General features: G+C 44.4%; 1 protein-coding gene across 2 annotated transcripts in view; it reads left to right on the top strand.

Moving 5' to 3' along the window:
- PRKN (parkin RBR E3 ubiquitin protein ligase) overlaps positions 1-20326 on the top strand; it is a 1356574-nt gene that overhangs the window by 417343 nt on the left and 918905 nt on the right. For both annotated transcript variants that reach the window (XM_062187015.1, XM_062187014.1), the window contains exon 3: positions 19103-19343. In XM_062187015.1, coding sequence (XP_062042999.1) covers positions 19103-19343 — 241 coding nt within the window. The remainder of the gene's footprint in view (positions 1-19102; positions 19344-20326) is intronic.

Genomic DNA, 20326 nt, shown 5'->3' with positions numbered 1-20326 from the left:
CCTGTGAGTAATCACTGAAAGAACAGACACTCCACTAAGCCACAGAGTCATAGTCCAAAGATAAAAGCTATCGGGGTGGGGGGGACAACAACAAGTATCTCCATAAATGCCTAAAAATAAATGCAGGAAGACAACATTATGCCCTCAAAGAAACATACAGCACTTCATTCTGGAATGTGAAGATGAAGAGCTTGATGAAATGTCAGAAATGGAATTCAAAAAATTAATCAGAAGATTACTCAGAAGTAATCAGAAGGAAATCCAATAATTAAAGAAATCCAAATATAACATGAATGGAAATTTTTCCCATGAAATTGAGATCTTAAAGAGAAATAAAAATGAAATATTAGAAATGAAAAATTCAGTAGATCATATTAAAATGCAGTAGAAGGATCATTAGAACATATGCAAACGCATGGAGACTGAACAACATGCACCTGAATGAACAGTGGGTCATGAAAGAAATCAAAAGAAAAATCAGAAAAATCTGGAAATGAATGAAGATGATAATACAACAAATCAAAACTTACAGGATACAGCAAAAGAAGTGTTAACAGGAAAGTTTATAGCAATTGGTGCCTACATCAAGAAATTGGAAAGGCATCAAATAAATGAGGTATCAGTGCATCTCAAGGATCTATAAAGACAACAGCAAACCAAACCCAACATTAATAGGAGGAAATAAATAAATAAATTGGAAATGGAATAAAATTGAAACAAAAAAATACAAAAGTTCAGCAAAACGAAGAGCTTTTAAAAAAAATTCATACACCATTGACCCAACTAATGAAAAAAAATAGATAGAAGACCTAAATTAATAAAATCAGAGATGAAAAAGGAAATGTAACAATGGATACCACAGAAATAACAAAAATCATCAGGAATTACAACAAAGAGTTGTGTGCCAACAAATTGAGAAACCTAGAAGAAATGGATAAATTCCTGGATACATACAACCTACCAAAATTGAGCCTCAAAGACATAGAAAACCTAAACAGATCAATAACCAAGATGGAAATTGAATCAGAAAATAAGACCCCCCCAACAAAATAATACCTAGGACTGGATGGCTTCACTGCTGAATTCTACCAGGCATTTAAAGAAGAACTAACTCCAATTCTTCTCAAGCTATTCAAAACAATTGAAAGGGAGGGAATCCTCCCAAACTCCTTCTATGAAGCCAGCATCACCTTAATTGCTAAACCTGTAAATGATGGAACAGAGAAAGAGAATTACAGACCAGTTTTCCCAATGAACATAGATGTAAAAATCCTCAACAAAATGTTAGTCAATCAAATCCAACCATACATCGGAAAGATCATTCACCTGGACCAAGTAGGATTTATCCCTGGTTTTCAGAAATGGTTCAACATTTTCCAATCAATCATTGGGAAGTCAAATCAATCAGGAGGCAGTCAAATTATCTCTATTTACAGATGACGTGATTCTATATAGAGAGCATCTAAAATACCAAGGGACTACTGGAACTCGTGAAAGAGTTTGGTAAAGTGGCAGGATATAAAATTAATACACAAAAGTCAGTAGCTTTTGTATACACAGACAATGCCATGGCTGAGAAAGATCTGCTAAGATCAATCCCATTCACAATAGCTACAAAAAAATTAAATACCTTGGAATAAATTTAACCAATGACATCAGATATCTCTATGATGAAAATCACAAAACATTAAAGAAGGAAATGGAAGAAGACACAAAAAATGGAAAAATCTTCCCTATCTTGTATTAGAAGAATCACGGGGCCAGCTCCATGGCACAGTAGGTTAATCCTCTCTGCCTGTGGGTGCTGGTTCTATTCCAGGCTACCCCTCTTCCAGTCCAGCTCTCTGCTGTGGCCCGGGAAGGTAGTGGAGGATGGCCCAAGTGCTTGGGCCCTGCACCCGCATGGGAGACCAGGAAGAAGCACCCGGCTCCTGGCTTTGGATTGGCGCAGCTCTGGCCATTGCAGTATCTGGGGAGTGAACCAACACAAGGAAGACCTTTCTCTCTGTCTCTCCCTCTCACTATCTGTAACTCTACCTCTTAAATAAATAAATAAAATATTAAAAAAGAATCACTATTATTAAAATGTCCATGCTACCAAAAGCAATTTACATATTCAATAGGATGCCAATGAAAATACCGAGGACATTCTTCTCAAATGTAGAAAAAACATGCAGAAATTTATATGGAAACACAGGAGACCCTGAATAGCTAAAGCAATCTTATACAACAAAAACAAAGCCAGAAGTATCACAATACCAGATCTGAAGATATACTATGGGGCAGTTATAATCAAAGCAGCCTGGTACTGGCACAAAAACAATGGGTAGACCAATGGAGCAGAGTAGAAACTCCAGAACTTAAACCATGCATCTACAACCAACTGATCTTTGACAAACAAGATAAAATCAATCCCTGGAGCAAGGACAGCCTCCTTAACAAATGGTACTGGGAAAACTGGATTTCCCATGCAGAAGTATGAAGCAAGACCCCTACCTTACACCTTACACAAAAATCCTCTGAAAATGGATGAAGACCCTAAATCTATGGCCTGATAATATCAAATTAATAGAGAATGCTGGGGAAACCCTGCAAGACTTTGCATAGGCAAAGACTTCTTGGAAAAGACCCCAGAAGCACAGGCAGCCAAAGCCCAAATTTACAAATTGGATTACATCAAATTGAGAAGCTTCTGCACTGCAAAGGAATACTCAGCAAGGTGAAGAGACAACCAATAGAAAGGGAGAAATATTGCAAACTGTGCAGCTGATGAAGGATTAATATCCAAATGTATAAAGAGCTCAAGAATTTCAACAACAACAAAACAAACAATCTGGTTAAGGTATGGGCAGAGGACTTGAACAGGTATTTCTCAAGAGAGGAAATCCAAATGGCCAATGAACACTCGAAAAAATGCTTAGGATTACCACCCATCAGGGAAATGTAAATCAAAGCCACAATGAAGTTTCACCTCACCCCCATTAGAGTGGCTTTCATACAGAAGTCAACAAACTACAAATGCTGGTGATGATGTGGGGAAAAAGATAGCCTAATCCACTGTTGGTGGGAATTTAAAATGGTATAGCCATCGTGGAAGGCAGTGTAGAGATACATCAGAAATCTGAATGTTGCTGGCGCTGTGGCTCAACAGGCTAATCCTCCGCCTAGCGGCGCTGGCACACCAGGTTCTAATCTCGGTCGGGGCACCGGATTCTGTCTCGGTTGTCCCTCTTCCGGGCCAGCTCTCTGCTGTGGCCCGGAAAGGCAGTGGAGGATGGCCCAAGTGCTTGGGCCCTGCACCACATGGGAGACCAGGAAGAAGCACCTGGCTCCTGGCTTCGGATCAGCGCAGTGCGCCGGCTGCAGCGGCCATTGGAGGGTGAACCAACGGCAAAGGAAGACCTTTCTCTGTCTCTGTCTCTCTCTCTCTCTCTCTCTCTCTCTCTCTTACTATCCACTCTGCCTGTCAAAAATAAAAAAAAAATAAAAAATAAAGAAATCTGAATATAGGCCTACCACCTGACGCAGCCATCCCACTCCTGGGAATTTACCCAAGGGACATGAAGTTAGCATCTGAATGAGTGATCTGTGTCCTTATGGTTATTGCAGCTCAATTCACATTAGCTAAGATATGGAGTTAACCCAGATGTCCACCAACTGAGGACTGGATAAAGAAATTGTGGGAGGGGTCGGCGCTATGGCGCAGTGGGTTCAGGCCCTTGCCTGAAGCGCCAGCAGCCCATGTGGGCACCGAGTCGAGACCCAGCTGCTCCACTTCCAATCCAGCTCTCCACTATGGCCTGGAAGGCAGTGGAGGATGCCTTAGGTCCTTGGGCCCCTGCACCAACGTGGGAGACCTGGAAGAAGCTCCTGGCTCCTGGCTTCGGATTGGCTCAGCTCTGGCCATTGTGGCCATCTGGGGAGTGAACCAATGGATGGAATGCCTCTCTCTCTCTCTCTCCCTCTCTCTCTATCTCTCTCTCTCTGCCTCTCCTCTCTCTGTGTAACTCTGACTTTTAAATAAATAAATAAATCTTAGTAAAAATAATAATGGAAATAGGAGAGGGAGGAGAAAGAGGATGGGAGTGTGTGTAGGAAGGAAGGTAAGGTTGGAAGGATCATTATGTTCCTAAATTTGTATTTATGAAATGCATGAAGTTTGTATACCTGAAATTAAAATAAAATTATGTGCTATCAGTAGTGTTTACTGATTATCTTTTGTGCCAGTAAATAATTAAATAAAGCAAAGTATATTAAGAATTAAGCAAAAATTGTACTTGCAAATATTTCCCAGGTGTCCTTTTAAAATCAACAAGTGATAAGTGCTCATACTTTTTGAACAAATTTCGGTAGCATATAAGTTAAAAATTGTAAAACTTTCTTTCCATCACCCAATTTTATTTCTCAGAGATAATTATAATAATTTTGTATACATACTGAATAAGTTTATTACATATATAGAATTGCTTACAATGTATAGCTAAATATGCTACTAACAGTACCTGTAACTTGCTGCTATTGCTTGACAAGTAGGCTAGTATATTTTTCAAAATGAATATTTCTGGACATAGGGCAAAAGTTTGCTAACTGAAGGTGTGAATGACAGCCAGCAAAATATTTTTTGAAGATTTATTTATTTATTTGAAAGGCAGAGTTACAGAGTGGCAGGGTCAGAGACAATAAGAGAGGTCTCCATCCGCTGGTTCACTCCCCAAATGGCCGCAACAGCCAGAGCTGGGCTGGTCCAAAGCCAGGAACCTGGAGCTTCTTCCTGGTCTCCTGCTTGGGTGCAGGGGCCCAAGGACTTAGACCATGTTCTACTGCTTTTCCAGGCCATAGCAGAGAACTGGATCCGAAATGGAGCAGCTGGCACTTGAGCCAGTGCCCATATGGGATGCCGGCAGGGCAGGTGACAGCTTTACCTGCTTTGCCACAGTGCCAGCCCCACCAGCAAAATATTAATAACTTTTATCTTATTTCCATGTTTTTTATTTACTACTGTAATTATTGTGTACAAATGTTTTTTGAACACAGGTGAGAACTTCTGTGTGTACATCCAAAACATTAATAAACTCTGCCAAATACTTTCAAAATAATATCTGTTTATTCCAATTAGCCATTTATTACAATGTACATTTTATTGCATACTTTCTGGTATCAATTTTTAGCAGATGTATTTCTACCTATTGTTTGCCTTTCTTATTGTGTTGGGTGAGTATCAGGAGGATGGCATTTATATATTTTTCCTTATTCTGCCTCTTTGGATGGCAATCCATATCTGTTCATGATGTGCACAGGACTTCGGGGATAAAATATTTACGAAGTTTGTTTTTTATAATCTGTAATAAGAAGGGAATTCACTAATTATGCCTTTTATCTTGTTTCTTCTTGCACTACATTAATTTATACATTTCTCTGGTCTGTCAGGTTGTTTCTAAAGAGTCACTTGTCTGGGGTAAAATGTCTATTTACTTTACTGGTCTTCTCAAGTTACTGTGATCTGCTAAAATTTAGATCATTTGCCACATTCCTCGACTATAGTTCTTTTTAAACCAGAATGCTAATCCATACTTAAACAGCACTTATGCATTAGCTTTTTTATTTTCAGTAGCAAAGATTTCATCTTGTTGTTTCAATAACTGTTTTAATCACCTTTTCACCCCCAGAAGAACAGCATACTATCTGCCACTATAATAGATGCTCAAACACACCTGAAGTAATGAATGGATATTACATCTCATACTTGTTACATAATTGTAAAAAGTGTTCTCTTTGGGCTGGCGCCGCAGCTCAATAGGCTAATCCTCTGCCTGCAGCGCCAGCACCCCGGGTTCTAGTCCCGGTTGGGGCTCCGGATTCTGTCCCGGTTGCTCCTCTTCCAGGCCAGCTCTCTGCTGTGGCCCGGGAGTGCAGCAGAGGATGGCCCAAGTCCTTGGGCCCTGCACCCCATGGGAGACCAGGAGAAGCACCTGGCTCCTGGCTTTGGATCAGCGCGGTGCTCTGGCTGCAGTGCGCAGGCTGCAGTGGCCACTGAGGGCTAAACCAATGGAAAAAGGAAGACCTTTCTCTCCGTCTTTCTCTCTCTCACTGTCCACTCTGCCTGTCAAAAAAAAAATGTTCTCTTCAACCAGTTTTATAATTAGCTAATATTTTATGCATGTTTTAGTCTTTGAATTTTTAGCGAACAACTGAAAGACAACAAATATTCCATAATGTGTTCCAATTGGAAAGCAAACATGCCATAGTTCGAATGATTCTGAGGATGGATGGATAGATAGATAGATAGATAGATAGATAGATAGATAGATAGATAATTGAAAGATAGATAGAAACACAGGTATAGATAGGTCAATCACTAGAGAGATATAGAGAGATACAGATATAGATACACAGACCAACAGATGAGCTTTATCTCACAAATATTTGGCAGGAGGTGGTAATTGGCTGAGTTATATGGAGATTTATCCATTGGATTTTTCACTAAATACATTGTTTTCTACACATATGATTTTTTTATCCCAGTTTTCACTAGAGTTTTACCCCTGAAGCCTAAGTATCCTACAGTTTTAACAGGTTCTCTGTCTTAGCTCCCCCACCATGAGATCTTACAATAAATCAATGTATCAAAACAATTAACTCTATTTGCCACACCATTTTCTTTTTGCACTCTTTCTACCTGTAAGTGGCACCAAATAAGCATGTGCGGTGTGTGGTTTGCTGTGTCACCTTCCTCCTTCCAGAGTGGCATACGACCCAAGAGCAGAGTGCCCGTTTATCCCACCAGGACGAGGAAAGCAGCCCACCATGCCTTCTCTTAAAACCCACTTTCTGTCACAGGCTTCCCTGTGCTGCTCCATTTTTTGTGTTTACAAAGCTACAAGGCAAGACTTATAAATATCGTATGCTTTGAGCACACAGAAGGATTACTACTTGTATGTTAATTCAGGGATATGCCCTATAAAGATATCATTGATGCCACATTTGATATTGGTAGTTTATAAATGTCTGACACAAACAACTGGCTATATGTTCTTCTCCTCTATTCATTATACACACACTTGCTTTACAGCTGTTATAATCCACTAGAGATGTTTATACGACGAATGAAATGTTTTCCCTGTCCACCATGTGTGAAGTGGTTCTCCTTCACAGCTGGAGGTGCTAATTTGGTTTAAAGTCTTACTGGACAATTTTTAAGTTGTTGTCCTTAGAAAAGAGAGGACTCTCCTTTAGGTCTCTCGGAGCCTCTGAATCTTGCCTGGGTTATACAGTCCCTGCCCCTGTTACTCTGTTAGACCTGAGTGACTGGCCTGACCCAAGATGCCAAGAATCCAGGTCACAAGTACCTGAGCATGCCCCTGTGGCTAGAATGGAGGATTTCCCAGCACAGGAAAAGCCAAGACTTAGAGGCCAGAGCCCCAATAGGAGTTCCCTTGCAGCTCTGGCCCCTGCCTCACACTCCCAATTTAACTGCACACTAAGAGTCACCAGGGGCAATGCGGCAGAATGCTGATTTCCAGGACTTGGCATACAGATTCTGCTTCTGTCAATCTTGGATGGATGAAGCTCTGGTCTTGTGGACACCTCCTGTGGATTTCATGCCAGTTTTGCTGTGAATAAAGAGTAGCGTCTTGCAGTTCCTCCATGTGGAACTTTGGCCGCTGCATTTCATCTTTCTGAGCTCTGGGTGACTCTGTTAAACGTAACACTGGCACAGGATTGGGGAAGTAGTAGATGAGCATCTTAGTCTGTTTGTGCTTCTATAACAGAATTCCAGAGATGTGCAGATTATCAAGAAGAGAAATGTTTCTCATTGCCCTGCAGGCTGGGACATCCAAGGTCCAGACAGCGACAGCCTTGGGGTCTGCTGAGATCCGCTGTCTGCCTCAGAAGCCGTGCCTTGTTTAGGTGTCTTCAGAGGGCATGGACGCTGTGTCCTCTCACTGTGGAAGAGACTGGAACTGCCCAGATCCGTGAGTGAGGCAGAGCCTTCATGGCCTAGTAACTCCCTGATGAATCCCCTTTTACTGTTGTTGTGTTGGATCTTAGGTTTCGATGTGAAGCTGGGAGAAGCCACACACACTCCAGCCACAGCAGTGCAGTTAAGAGCATTGATGTTGATGGCAGGGATTTCTGAGCAGTCAATGTTGGGCCACCCAAAGATTACTTATCGCTCTACGCAGCCACTCAGGACCTGGGCTGTGAGCTTCCACTGTGACTTAACTTTGGCTCTGGTCCACTTCTCTGTAAAGTGAGCATATTGAGAGTGTCTATATCACCAAAGTATTGTGCAGAGTAAAATGTGGAAAACTGAGAAGAGTGCTGGCATGGAGACCATTCAAAAAATGCTACTTATTATTACTATTATGGCTCTTTCATTAAAACTTCAAAAATCACTGATTGAGCACCTACTAGGTGCCATGGACAACCTGGTGTAACATGATCTCACCTGATTCATCATTCAAAAGGGATGTTTTAACACTACCTGGTACAACAGGTGTATACCCAGCAGGCCCAGACAAATCCTGGTGTGTGTCACATAACCAAAACGAACTGCAGGTGAAGAAGACACATGGCAGGGGCCAGGGGCTGCTACCAGCAATTCTCTTCTACCCAGCAGGGCTCAGAGTCTCCTCCAAGGAAGTGTCAAATAGGCAAGGGATGTTGACTTCATGTAGCCCTCACAGGGAGCTCCCAAGTATGTTTGATTTTGCCCAAGAGCAGCTGACTCCCAGCCATAGTGAGTCCCTGCTGTCTTCCCACTGCTCAGCTTTCTCACCGTTAATTTTACACATCCCATTCCCTTTGCCCCAATGCATTTCCCTCCCTTGTTAGCTTCCTAGGGTAATAAAACAGCACAGATGTGTGGCACACATGCAGTCCTGGGGCCTGGATTCAGACAAGAAGGTAGCCACAGGTGGTGCTTCCTCTGAATCTGTAGGAAAGACTCTATCCTCGGCTCCTGGCTTTTCTTAGCCTTTGTGTGACCTCCTCCCTCTCTGTTCCTTCCCCTTCTAGTATAAACACCAATTATTGGATTTAGGGTCCAGCCTAAATCTAGGATGGTTCTGTCTCAAGATCCTTACATAATTACATTTGCAGAAACACTTAATCCCATATGAAGTCACGTTCTGAGGTTCTGGGTGGACATGAATTCTGGGGAGATACCTTTCAACCCACTGGACCTCCTTTAGTTGGAAAAAGAAGAGAATGAAAGCGAGGCTAGGGCTCCACACTTCCTGAGGCCGAGCCTTTCTGCTGTGTGGTAAGGAGTGCCTCCTCCTCCTCAGGAGCCTGTTGTAAACCAGGCTTTCTCTTGCCTTTCCCGAGTCTCTGCAGAGGAAGAAGTAACCCCAGGGGCAAGCAGAACACATAATCTGGGGGCTTCTACTAGAGAGGCACACTGCACAGTGGCCCTACAATTTCAGGTGCTTCCCCACCTCCGTCTCCCAATGGACCTCTGTAAATTTCATCAGTTGATTGATTACCAAAGAAGAATGAATGGGCCTCACATTATGAAAATGTGGAAAACATCCAGTGAACAGTTGTTCAGGAGTTCGCTATGGATGTGTTCTGTTAGACAGTCAGATAATTCTGTGTCTTTGGCAGCACTCAACAGTTACTTTGGAGTCCAGTGCAAAGTCACGTGTCATCACCTCCAAAGCAGAGTGTCTTCCTCACTCACCTGGGCCTGGCGCTCAGCATTCCTCCTGACTGTGGGTGCTGTGTCTCCCAGCAGCCCCTGTAGTTGGTCTGAGGCCTTTACATGTGGTTTCTCCTGAGTAAGTGACATCAAGAATTAGTTGGGACCAACCACTGAAACTGAAGATGTGAATGCCATCCATCCTTTCTTGCACCTCGGTGTCAGAGTAGAGAAATTTGTCTGGAAGCCTGCAGATACTCAGTGCCTCTCCACCGGCCTGTGTCTCAGGGGATGAGTAAGCAGGGAACGAGGAGAGCAATTTCATGTTTTATTTATCCAGAGAAAGAATTGTTGCATATGACATAACATCCAGATTTTGAAAGAGGAGCTGACATCAGTAACAATGTGTTGTATTTATATCTAAAATTTAAACCTGAGGCTAGAAGCTTAAGGAATTTATAGCAAAGGTGTGAAACTGTTTACCTCTGTGTCAGCTGTTTAAAAAAATAAATATGAATGCCTGTCAACTCCGCTTTCTTCCTTGCCACTGAAGAGCCTGACTAAATTCTACCTCTCTGCCAGCCTACCCTAGCTCTGTGTAGTGACTCGAGCTCCATGTAGGGAAAATGTGATGCCATAGATTTGCAGGTGATGGCACTGGGCTGCAGTATCTTGGATGGCAGTAGGATGTTTGCTTGACTTCGTGAGAAACTTTTACTACTTAAGGATCAGTTCATCCTGTTCTGTGGATTGAATGTGTCCCCTCAAGTTCTTGTGCTGGGAACTTAACCCCCAACACAATCCCCCTGTGGTAGGAGGCGGGGACTCTGGGGGAGGGGCTGCACCCTCACGAACAGTGTATTTTGCTGGTTGTAAAAGGTCTCAAGGCCAAGAGACCAGGAGTTTGGGTTTGAAGTTCGCCTGCCTTATAGACTACTCCCTGCCAAGAACTGAGTCATCCTGGGGTAAAGTATCTTCAGGAGGAGAACCTTAGATTATTGTTATTCAGGATCCGTCTCTTTTTCTCATGTATGTACCTGGGAAGAATAGGCTGCTTAATCCTGACCCAGCAGTTTTTTAAAAAAGATTTATTTATTTATTTGAAAGGCAGAGTTACAGAAAGAGAAGGGCAGAGAGAGGAGGAGAGATCTTCCATCCACTGGATCACTCCCAAAAAGGCTGCAATAGTCTTGACTGCGGCAGGCCAAAGCCAGGAGCCTGGAACTTCATCCAGGTCTCCCGTGTAGGTTCAGGGGCTCAAGTACTTGGGCCATCTTCCACTGCTTTCTCAAGCACATAGCAGGGAGCTGGATTGGAAGTAAAGTAGCTGGGACTCTAACCTGCACCCATATGGACGCCAGCATTGAAGTCAGCGGCTGACCCACTGTGCCACAATGCCAGCGCCTGACCCAATAATTCTATAAAGTATATGCAATGATCTGTAAGAAATCACTCCTATATGTTTAATTGCTTATAATATTTATCATAACTAACAATAAAATAATACTGAAGGAAATGACACTTGGAAGACATTTCCTGCAAAGTGTATAGAATAAAACAAAGTGTGAGCCTGGCTTTGATTATCTGATACCCTCCACATGTAGGACAAGTCAGATCTGCACCCTCACTTGCCGGGGTTGCACACCCTCTTCCCCTCCTGAATGAATCTTCGGGGGGTGGGGGCTCCTCTGTGTCCTCCACACATGCTGGTGCAGCAGATGCCAGTGAGCACCAAGAGGTGTGTGGCCCACAGCAGGAGGGGCGTGGAGGTGACCAGCCTCAGACCAGCTCTGCTTAATTAGGTGGGGCTAACTGACCTGTCCCAGCCATTATATTACTCTGCCTTTGGCAACCAGAGACAGCCTTTCCGTATCTCTGTGTAGCATCTTTGATGAAAATGATAATGAATTTATACGAGATAAATTCAAAGCATAAATCACAAAGAATCTGCTTTTTAAGTCATCTTTGTTTTAATGAAGGGCTGGGTCAAAGGGGGTGGTTTTTATATTCTCATCCAATTAATATAAATTGGCATTTAGTGTTCATTGAAAACCATGGAGAGAGCCGGAGATCAAGTGAAAAAAAAAAAAAAAAGTAAAACACAATATTGAGTTGTTAGTTGTGACCAAGGAAAGCAGTTCTTAACCACTGCAGTAAAATGTGTACCTGCATGACTTCCTAAATAACTGCTATTTTGTCCTTCTTTGGCATAGAAAATATATTATTAAAAATTCTGATGGGCTTAGAGAAACATCTGTTGGAAGTTATTTTCAGAAGAAGCAACAAGTCATAAATGTGCTGAAGTTTTTCAGCAGAAAAGAAAGCGAATTCATGCTATTTTAAAAAGGGTTCCTTCAAAATTCCTAAGATAGAGCTCTGCAATTCAAAATGATTTTTTAAATTGAAATGTGATTACATTGGTGACTATTAAATTAGGTAATCTTTTTATCTGATAATTCTTGGCTGATCATACTGCTTTTCTGAAGAATAAAAAACAGAAAAAGTAAAACCCTGTGTGCTATTAAAGATGCAAACAGACGTCAGTTTCCAACCTTAAAATGTGAAGTTAGCGCCCAGTAGGAAGCATGACAGTCTTTTACATAATGAGATAGAACCTTGCAGACTGAGGGGCTCTGGGCACAGGAACAGCACTGAGGGCAGTGGAGGGAGCTGAGCTCACCCCAGAGGACCGACAGGAGAGCAGCAGGCCGGCATCCGCACCTGTGTGCCCCTGGCCCTGAACGCTGAGCTCTGGAGAGTCTAGACTGGGAGACTGGGAGCCAGACGACGGGCGCCTCCGGCCTGGCTGCATCCTTTCCTACGGGTACATCTGACCTGACTCGGGCAAGTTCCAAAGCCACCCCTAACACTTCGGGGGCTCACTGGATCCTCCGACCATCAGGGGCATGCACCAAGAGCAAATTACTGGAGCAGGTGCTGCGGACTCAGTGTCAGAGGATGCAGCGTATCTTCTTGAAGAGGATATTGTGCATGGACAGAAACACATACACCGGGAATGTGGTGCCACGGGAGTGGGGCTGTCTTCCTGCGGTGCCGGCTATCACCGGGAACAGACCTTACCAAAGCTGGGGCCTGCGGTGCACACAGCATCCTGTACCAGCACACTGGGAGGCAACGGAGGCTGGCCTGTGAGCTGGGCCTGTACCCTCGTGGGAGACCCAGACAGGCTTGCGACTCCTGGCTTTGGCCTTGCCCAGACTGTTTGGAGGATGAACTAGTGGACAGCAAAGCTAGCACTGGCTCGTGTTCCCGACATCCCCCTCCCCTCTCTGTCCACTTCTCTCTGTGGTTTTGCCTTTTAAATGAAGAAGTCTGAAGAAAAAAAAAAGAATGAAAGAAAAGGTTCCATAGAAGTACATTACAAAATCAATAAATAACAAGCTGGAGCCAGCTCTCAGGTTCATTGGAAGCAGTCCGGTGCTCACCAGTGCCAGGCACAGTGCTCCCAGCTTGGCCGCATGCTGACTCTGTCCACCTGTGCAAGCAACAGAAGGTTCTGGAGGCCGGAAGTGCCAGAGGAGACGCAGGTGTCCAGCGTCTGGAGAGAGCCTTCTTGCTGCGCCCTCATAGGGCTCAAGAGTGGACCAGGCGAAATGGAGGGAGAGGGACAAACGGCCCCCTTCACCTCCTGTGTGAGACCCAATCCCACTTAGAAGGCCTTGTGCTCCTGTGTCCCCATCACCTCCCACAGGCAGGGTCTCTTATACAAGGGTACTTTAAAGTCTTTGGGGAATGAAATGAAAAGATGTTTATTTTGGGTGTAATTTGTTTTTAAATCCATGCATAGTTTTTTCATAATCCACATTTTCTGTGAACTTTTTGAAGACTCTTACATGCAAAGAGTTTTTGCATCAAAATTAACTGATTTTTTTTTTTAGTTTTGCTTTTTTCCATAAACTTTTTGGAATAACCTTACATTATTACACTGGCAGTTAAGTTTTAACATCTGAGTTCTGGGGAGTACGTTAAGACCGTAGTGGATGGCAATGGTGATGCCCTTATAGGATGAAGGGAATATTCAACACTTCCCTGTGTCAACAAACCTTAACTCTGTCTCAAAGACAGAGCCGCCAGATTTGTACTTTATTTCACTAACACAGTCACTGTTATAATACATGGGCACTTTGTTAATGGTGCAGCTGTATTAATAGTTTAGAACCTCATCATTAATGAGTTTGGAGATGACCTGCGCAGCTCTCCATGGAAGGTTTGAGAATGTTCTGATAACTTTTCAGCCCTCAGCGAGTTTTCCTGGCAGAGCAGCTGTACTTATTTTTTCAGAACTTAATAAAGCTGCCTGGATGGTTTTGAACAGCATTGTCAGACAGCTTTTTCAAATACGGCTTGTTGTCAGGGTTCTAATTGGATGACCAGACACTTTCCCAAATGCTTGGACTCTGACCACACACCATCAAAGAGACTACTTTTTGGAGAAAGGAAAAGGCACCAGTGTTTTGTTTATTGTCAGATAATGGCTAACTGGATAACAGTTGGTCATTATTTGGTCAAAAACAAACAAACCAAAATCCTCCTGCTCATCTTGTATTAGTCCTGGCCTATCTCTTTACGAAGTGCTGGAGAGGGACCCCAGGATGTAATTCTTGTACCACAATGAGGTCAGCAGCACTGTTTGCTGGCCGAGGCCAAGCCCAGCGGGCCAAATACTTATTTGCACTAAAGGATATAAGCCACTGCCTTACATATTGCATTCGTAAGTTGTTTCCAGAGCCTTCTCTTTGTCAACAATCAGAAAGTCAAGGAAGGGAAGAGAGGAAGACATTTATTTTGCCCTGAGGGACCCGAAGACTGTGCGAGAGCACTCTGCCATCTTCCCCTCAAAAGCGCCCCCTCCCACATCTGAGCAACTCCATGGATGCCGTGAGACCAAATATTACTGAGGGCTTTGGAGTGGCCGCACAACTGAACTTGATCCGATTTCCTGTGCACCGATGTGTTATTAATGTGGCTTTGAACTCAGCTGGCAAGATGTGCAAACGCACCATCTGGCAAAAGGACCGCTTCTGAGACCAACAGCGTTTTCCGTGAAAGTCAGAGAATTAAGCAATTACAGATCTCAGAACCGTGGATGGAGACTGAGGGAAATATGTTCTATAAATATCACTGTCACTCCTCAAAGCTGCTCGGGTCTTCCTGTGCCCCTGTGCAGCTCCACCCGAGCATTAGGAAAATCTGGATTTGAAAGCAGAGGACTTTTTTTTTTTTTTTTTGGCTTTCTTCCTTATTTGTTGAATTTCAGCTGCCCCTGAAAATTTGCTCAGATTCTTCATAAGCTCTGTGGCATCTGAGCGTGGAAGGATTTTTTTTTTTAAATTCTTCAATCTTTAGTTCACAGAAAGCTGGAATGTTACCAGAGGAAGAGCTTCTGCTTGTTCTACCCTACTTTGTCTATTTTCCAAATAGGAATGTATGCACAGAGCAACTGCATAGATTTTTGGGATCTTATTGATGTAAAAGATAAGAAACCCATTCTCTGCAGTTTTCAGAACTCATAAAAGATGACAAGGATCCCACCAGCGATGTACTGGATATTACTGTGGATCAGAGTTGCTCTCTACATTCTACATTTGCCTCCAGTCTTCAGACGAGTCCTCAGAGTTGATAATATTATTGTCTGTGATGGAACCATAGGAAGGAAAAATAATTTGCCAGAAATTATACAGCGAATGAATTATGTAGAGCTTGTGTCTCTACATATTAATAATTTTGAATTCCATATTCATTATTCCACAACCTGCTGGTCCCCCAAGGAGCACTTGAGGATTGGAGTTCCTGACTGTTGATAGCCATCCATTCATTCATTGTTCTGTTCATAGTCAGGTTCTAAGTGCTGTGTGAGGCATTTGTAAAGATAAATAGTGTAAATGCCACCCAAGCCTGCACTCAAACATTTCCAACTTAAGTTGAAAGACACAGATGGAGCCAGACAGACACACACATACCTCATACCATCCAAACGCTAATCACTACAGTAAAAAGAGTGTGGTGGGCAGACATGTGGGGATCTCAGATGAAGGAAAAAACGATTACTTTGATCTAGAAGAATCACATGATGTGTGCAGTCCCTGACAACGAAGAACAGAATTTTATCTGCCTGGGTTCCCGAGCCCACTGGAAAACACAGCATCTGGAGAAAAACCACAGGCCCTGCCAGGGTGTGGATCTTTACAATTGCAAATCTTGCATTTTTATGTGCACTCCCTCCCAGATCCTGATACCAGTTTAATGAGATGACTTGGTCTAGAGGCAGGGTGTGGCTGCTCCATCGTCCTCAACACTGAAGCAATGATAAATGGTCCCAGAGGGTCTGCTGGTCCAGTTAGAATGGAGCAGGGTATTGTCTGCTGCTATTGCTTGAGGGACGCCACAAAGCCCCAGTGTCGTTTGTCCAATGTATGTCTCCCTCGTGTGTCTTCCGGTCAGCTGGGAGTCCGTGGCCCAGCCTCGCTGCCCTGGAAGGCCCTCTGTCACGCTGTAGCCATGGCTGCACTTGGCCCTGGCTGTGGGTTAGGCTCACATCTGTGCTGTATGTATGCAACTCTTGCATCCATGCTGAAGAGATGCAAGCTTCCAGGGAGTCTTTTTTTACCTTAGCAACAGAGCAAATGCTTCTAAGGCCCTGCTTCAGTTACATCTGCTGAGGTCTGAACTGCCCTAGCCAATCACATGGCTGAGCACAAAGTTGGGGGTGGAGGGGAAGATATTATAATGTCTGCTTAGTAATACATAGGAATGGATATTTCTGAAGAATAAACTACCATGTATACAATGGAGGAGAGGTAAAGAGAAATTTAAAAAGAGGTAAAAAGAAATTTACAAATCTTAAATTTTAAAAATTTAAAAATTTTAAAGACAGTTGATCTAGAAAGGAGCAAATGATTGACACACCCAAAGAAAACTGTGCAAAATGTCAGCTTCAGCCTAAACACAAGAAACAGCAAAACACTTCAGAAAGATCATTAGCACAACCCAAAAGATTCGTGTATGGAATGCACTGGAGCAGGCAGAAACCAGGGAGGGATTGCCAAGCTATCGTAAGTACCCCAAGTGGGGAGGTGACAACTGGGAAAGAAAGCAGATGAGGGTGTGAGCTACATTTCTGAGAGACACACGAGGTCCCTGTGGGACCTCGCCATACGTAGGGGTGCTGTAGAGCAGGCAGGAGTCCAAGGTAAGGGATCCATGTGGTCCATTAGAAAACGCAGGAGGGGCCGGCACCGTGGCTCAATAGGCTAATCCTCCACTTGTGGCGCCGGCATGCCAGGTTCTAGTCCCGGTCGGGGCGCCGGATTCTGTCCCGGTTGCCCCTCTTCCAGTCCAGCTCTCGGCTGTGGCCCGGGAGTGCAGCAGAGGATGGCCCAAGTCCTTGGGCCCTGCACCCACATGGGAGACCAGGAGAAGCACATGGCTCATGGCTTCGGATCAGTGTGGTGTGCCGGCCGCAGCACGCCGGCCATGGCGGCCATTGGAGGGTGAACCAACGGCAAAGGAAGACCTTTCTCTCTCTCTCTCTCTCTCTCTCACTGTCCATTCTGCCTGTCAAAAAAAAAAAAAGAAAGAAAAAAAGAAAATGCAGGAGGAAAATCAGACATTTAGTTGGAAGGAGAGGGCCTGAAGCCTGGGTGAGGTGGGGAACACTGATGCTTGGACAGAAGAAGGAATGTCAGCAGAGGGAGGACTTAGGGGACAGAGAATGATGGAAAGTAACCCAGCTGAGCAGGAGCCATCCTGCGGGGACCTACGTAGCCATGAGGATGGGGCAGTGCAAGCAACCCGTCAACCAGACAGAGGCCAGAACGTGAGAGTGGGGAAGGGGTGGGAGTGGTGTTACCGGAGAAATTGCAGGGTTCTTGTCTTCGCGCAAGAAAGAATTCAGGCGTGAGACAGAGAGTAGTGGGAGGTAAAATAGCAAGGTTTATTAAGAAGGAACATCTGTAAGGACGGATGGGCACCTCTCCAGACAGGACCTGAGAGAGAGTGCCCAGTCCCTCAGACTGGGGGAGTGGGGGGGCTGCATGGGTGAGTGGAGAGTACACCTGGCCAGGCCAGGCCAGGCCAGGCCAGGCGGGCAACTCAGCAAAGATGCAGAGAGCTGAGCGCGCAGTCCAGTTGAGGCTGGGGGTTTTAAGGAGATGGGTCTTGCTTCCCCACCTCTGCTCCTCTTGGAACAAAGAGCTTTTTGGATGTAAATAGAAAAACTTCTCTTGAAGGTCTGAAACAAAGGACTTTATGGATCAGACCTGAGGAAGGGAGCAGGGTGTTTGAGATGCAGATGCTGGGCTGCACCTGGGAGATTGTGGAAGATTTATCAGGCAGGAAGCAGGAGGGGTGAGGGCCTCCACCTGGCAGGTTATCAGGTAGAAGGGGGCAGGGCAGGAAGGATGCGAAATCTGGGCTTCCCCTGAAACATTGTTAGGATGACTTTGAGATGCAGATGCATATAGATGTCTTCTGTTTAGGCCTGTCACACACACATAAGCTCATAACTGACTTCCTACCTAACAGTGGGACTTTAGATTGCAAGGCATCCTGGTGGGCTGCTGTGTGGAGGAGGCTGACGCCCAGTGGTGTGCATGCAGGGGTATCTGTGAGTGATGGACACCACCCCAGGAAGCTCTGAAAGTGACCACAACAAGGGAGTCTGGGGCAGGTGCAGGTGGAAGGAAGAATGTACCCCTATTACTAGTTAAGGATTAGTATTATTGTGCTTCACCCACGTGTGGATTCAAAACCTTTTTGGAAATGTTCTCTGTTGTTGCTTGTGAAATTGGTATCAAAAGCGAATGAGCCGCAGGTCCACAAGGACGTGTTCTCTGCTTGTTGCCCCTTTGGTTAAGCAAGCGTGCCCGTTGGCAACAATGGAGGGGATGTGTGAGGTCTACTGTTAATGTGTTTGTTTGAAATTATTTAGAGGAATGCCCTGTTAGTGACAATAGCTAACTTTCTGTGCTCTTTTATAAAACAGAAACGTATGCCAGCCCTTACATTAGATAATGATAAGGACATATTCCTGAAGTAAATCAGTTTTTAAAATTGAAGATTATCATACTCTACTGTACCTCTGGAAGCACTGTGGTAATTCTTTTTTTCCCTATGGAGTTTTATATCCCTTTGAATGTCCCTTTAGGTTTTGGGTGTCATGTTCCCCACCACACACACACACACACATTTCTGTTTCTGGCCCAGTGCAGGGTTGCGTGTGTGCTGTGTCCAGTGTGGAAGCACCCTGGCACTGCTGCAGGGGCCTGTGCTGACACTGGGTGGGTACACACACTTTCCCACTCCTGGTTGCCCAGCTGTGTATAGAAATCGTGCATACCAGATGTAAGACTGTCTCGCACACTGTGGGACTGAGGACCAGGCAAACTGTGCACGCATTTAATGCTGCCTTCCCTATGTGTTTCCACCTGGCTCCAACAGAACTGTGACCTGGAACAGCAGAGCATCGTTCATGTTGTGCAGAGACCACAGAGAAAAGGTCCAGAGACCAATGCGCCTGGAGGAGACAACCCCAGAAGGACCTCAGGAGGCTTCCAGAGGGAGCCAGCGAGCTTAACGCGAGTGGACCTCAGCAGGGACGTGCTCCCGGCAGTCTCCGTGGGGCTGGCTGTTATTCTGGATGCCAGTGGCAGCAGGGGCTCAGCAGCAGCTGGAAGTCCAGGTAATCACAATGAGTCTGCCCAGGACTTTGGGGGCACTTGGTTCATGGTAAGTTTTGGATTGGTGTGTACAAACCATTTTGGAGGCCTCATGAGAAGGCACTTGGAGACCCATGGTAGAAGAATGTGTTTAATAGAAATATAACAAACAGAGGCACCATAATGAAATGGAATATGAGGATGTCAGGAGATGGATGGGAGATGTCAGGACCATGAATATAGGATTTAGTTTTCTTAAAATACAGTTTGATTGATTATATAGTTTCTGTTGATGTAGAGCTTTAAAAAGCAGGCAGAGAAAGTGAGAGGTCATTTTAGGTTGCGTGGGTTCTAAGGCTGTAGTTTATGATATCAGTGAAATCCTTTCTCTGAAGGACTCCTTCCTATCTCTCTCAAACCTGCTTTACAGTGCCTTTCTTTGGGAAGGAAGGGAGCTATTCCTCTGTTATTTTGACAACATTAATATGTTGCCCTACTCTTTTATTCTCCGAGCCAAATTGTCAAAAGAACACCAAGATTAATTTTGACCATGAGTGTGTTTGACAGAATATACAAAATAATAACAAAGACTTCACAGGGTAGAAGGTGATGTCCCTCCCGTCTGCACTAGTCCTGGGCTAGTACGGGTTTCACAGGGCCAGGGAGATCTGGGACCAGCAGGACGGAAGCATAAAATAGAAGGAAATGCCTCCTACAAATAGTAGGGGTTGATGTGTCCAGTTTCTTGTCACCCAGACAGGAAAGAATTCAGTGGTGGGACACTCACCAACACCAGTTGGAGGAAAGGATTTACTGGCAGAGCCAGCGTCCACCCTGGAAGAGTGAGTGTGAGCTCAAGAAGCTGCTGTGCTCCGAGGGGCTGAGACAGATTCTTTTATGAGGTTTTCCCACCTTGCATTATACCATTTACAGAAGGGGGGCAGGTTTTACCATATTCAGGGTGGGTCTCTGTTGGTGCAGGTGCAGTTGGGATAACATGGTCTAT

Source organism: Lepus europaeus, chromosome 3 (assembly GCF_033115175.1).
Source record: "Lepus europaeus isolate LE1 chromosome 3, mLepTim1.pri, whole genome shotgun sequence".
Classification (NCBI taxonomy): domain Eukaryota; kingdom Metazoa; phylum Chordata; class Mammalia; order Lagomorpha; family Leporidae; genus Lepus; species Lepus europaeus.
The sequence above is the reverse complement of the archived record's forward strand: the minus strand, read 5'-3'. Positions and strand labels throughout refer to the sequence as shown.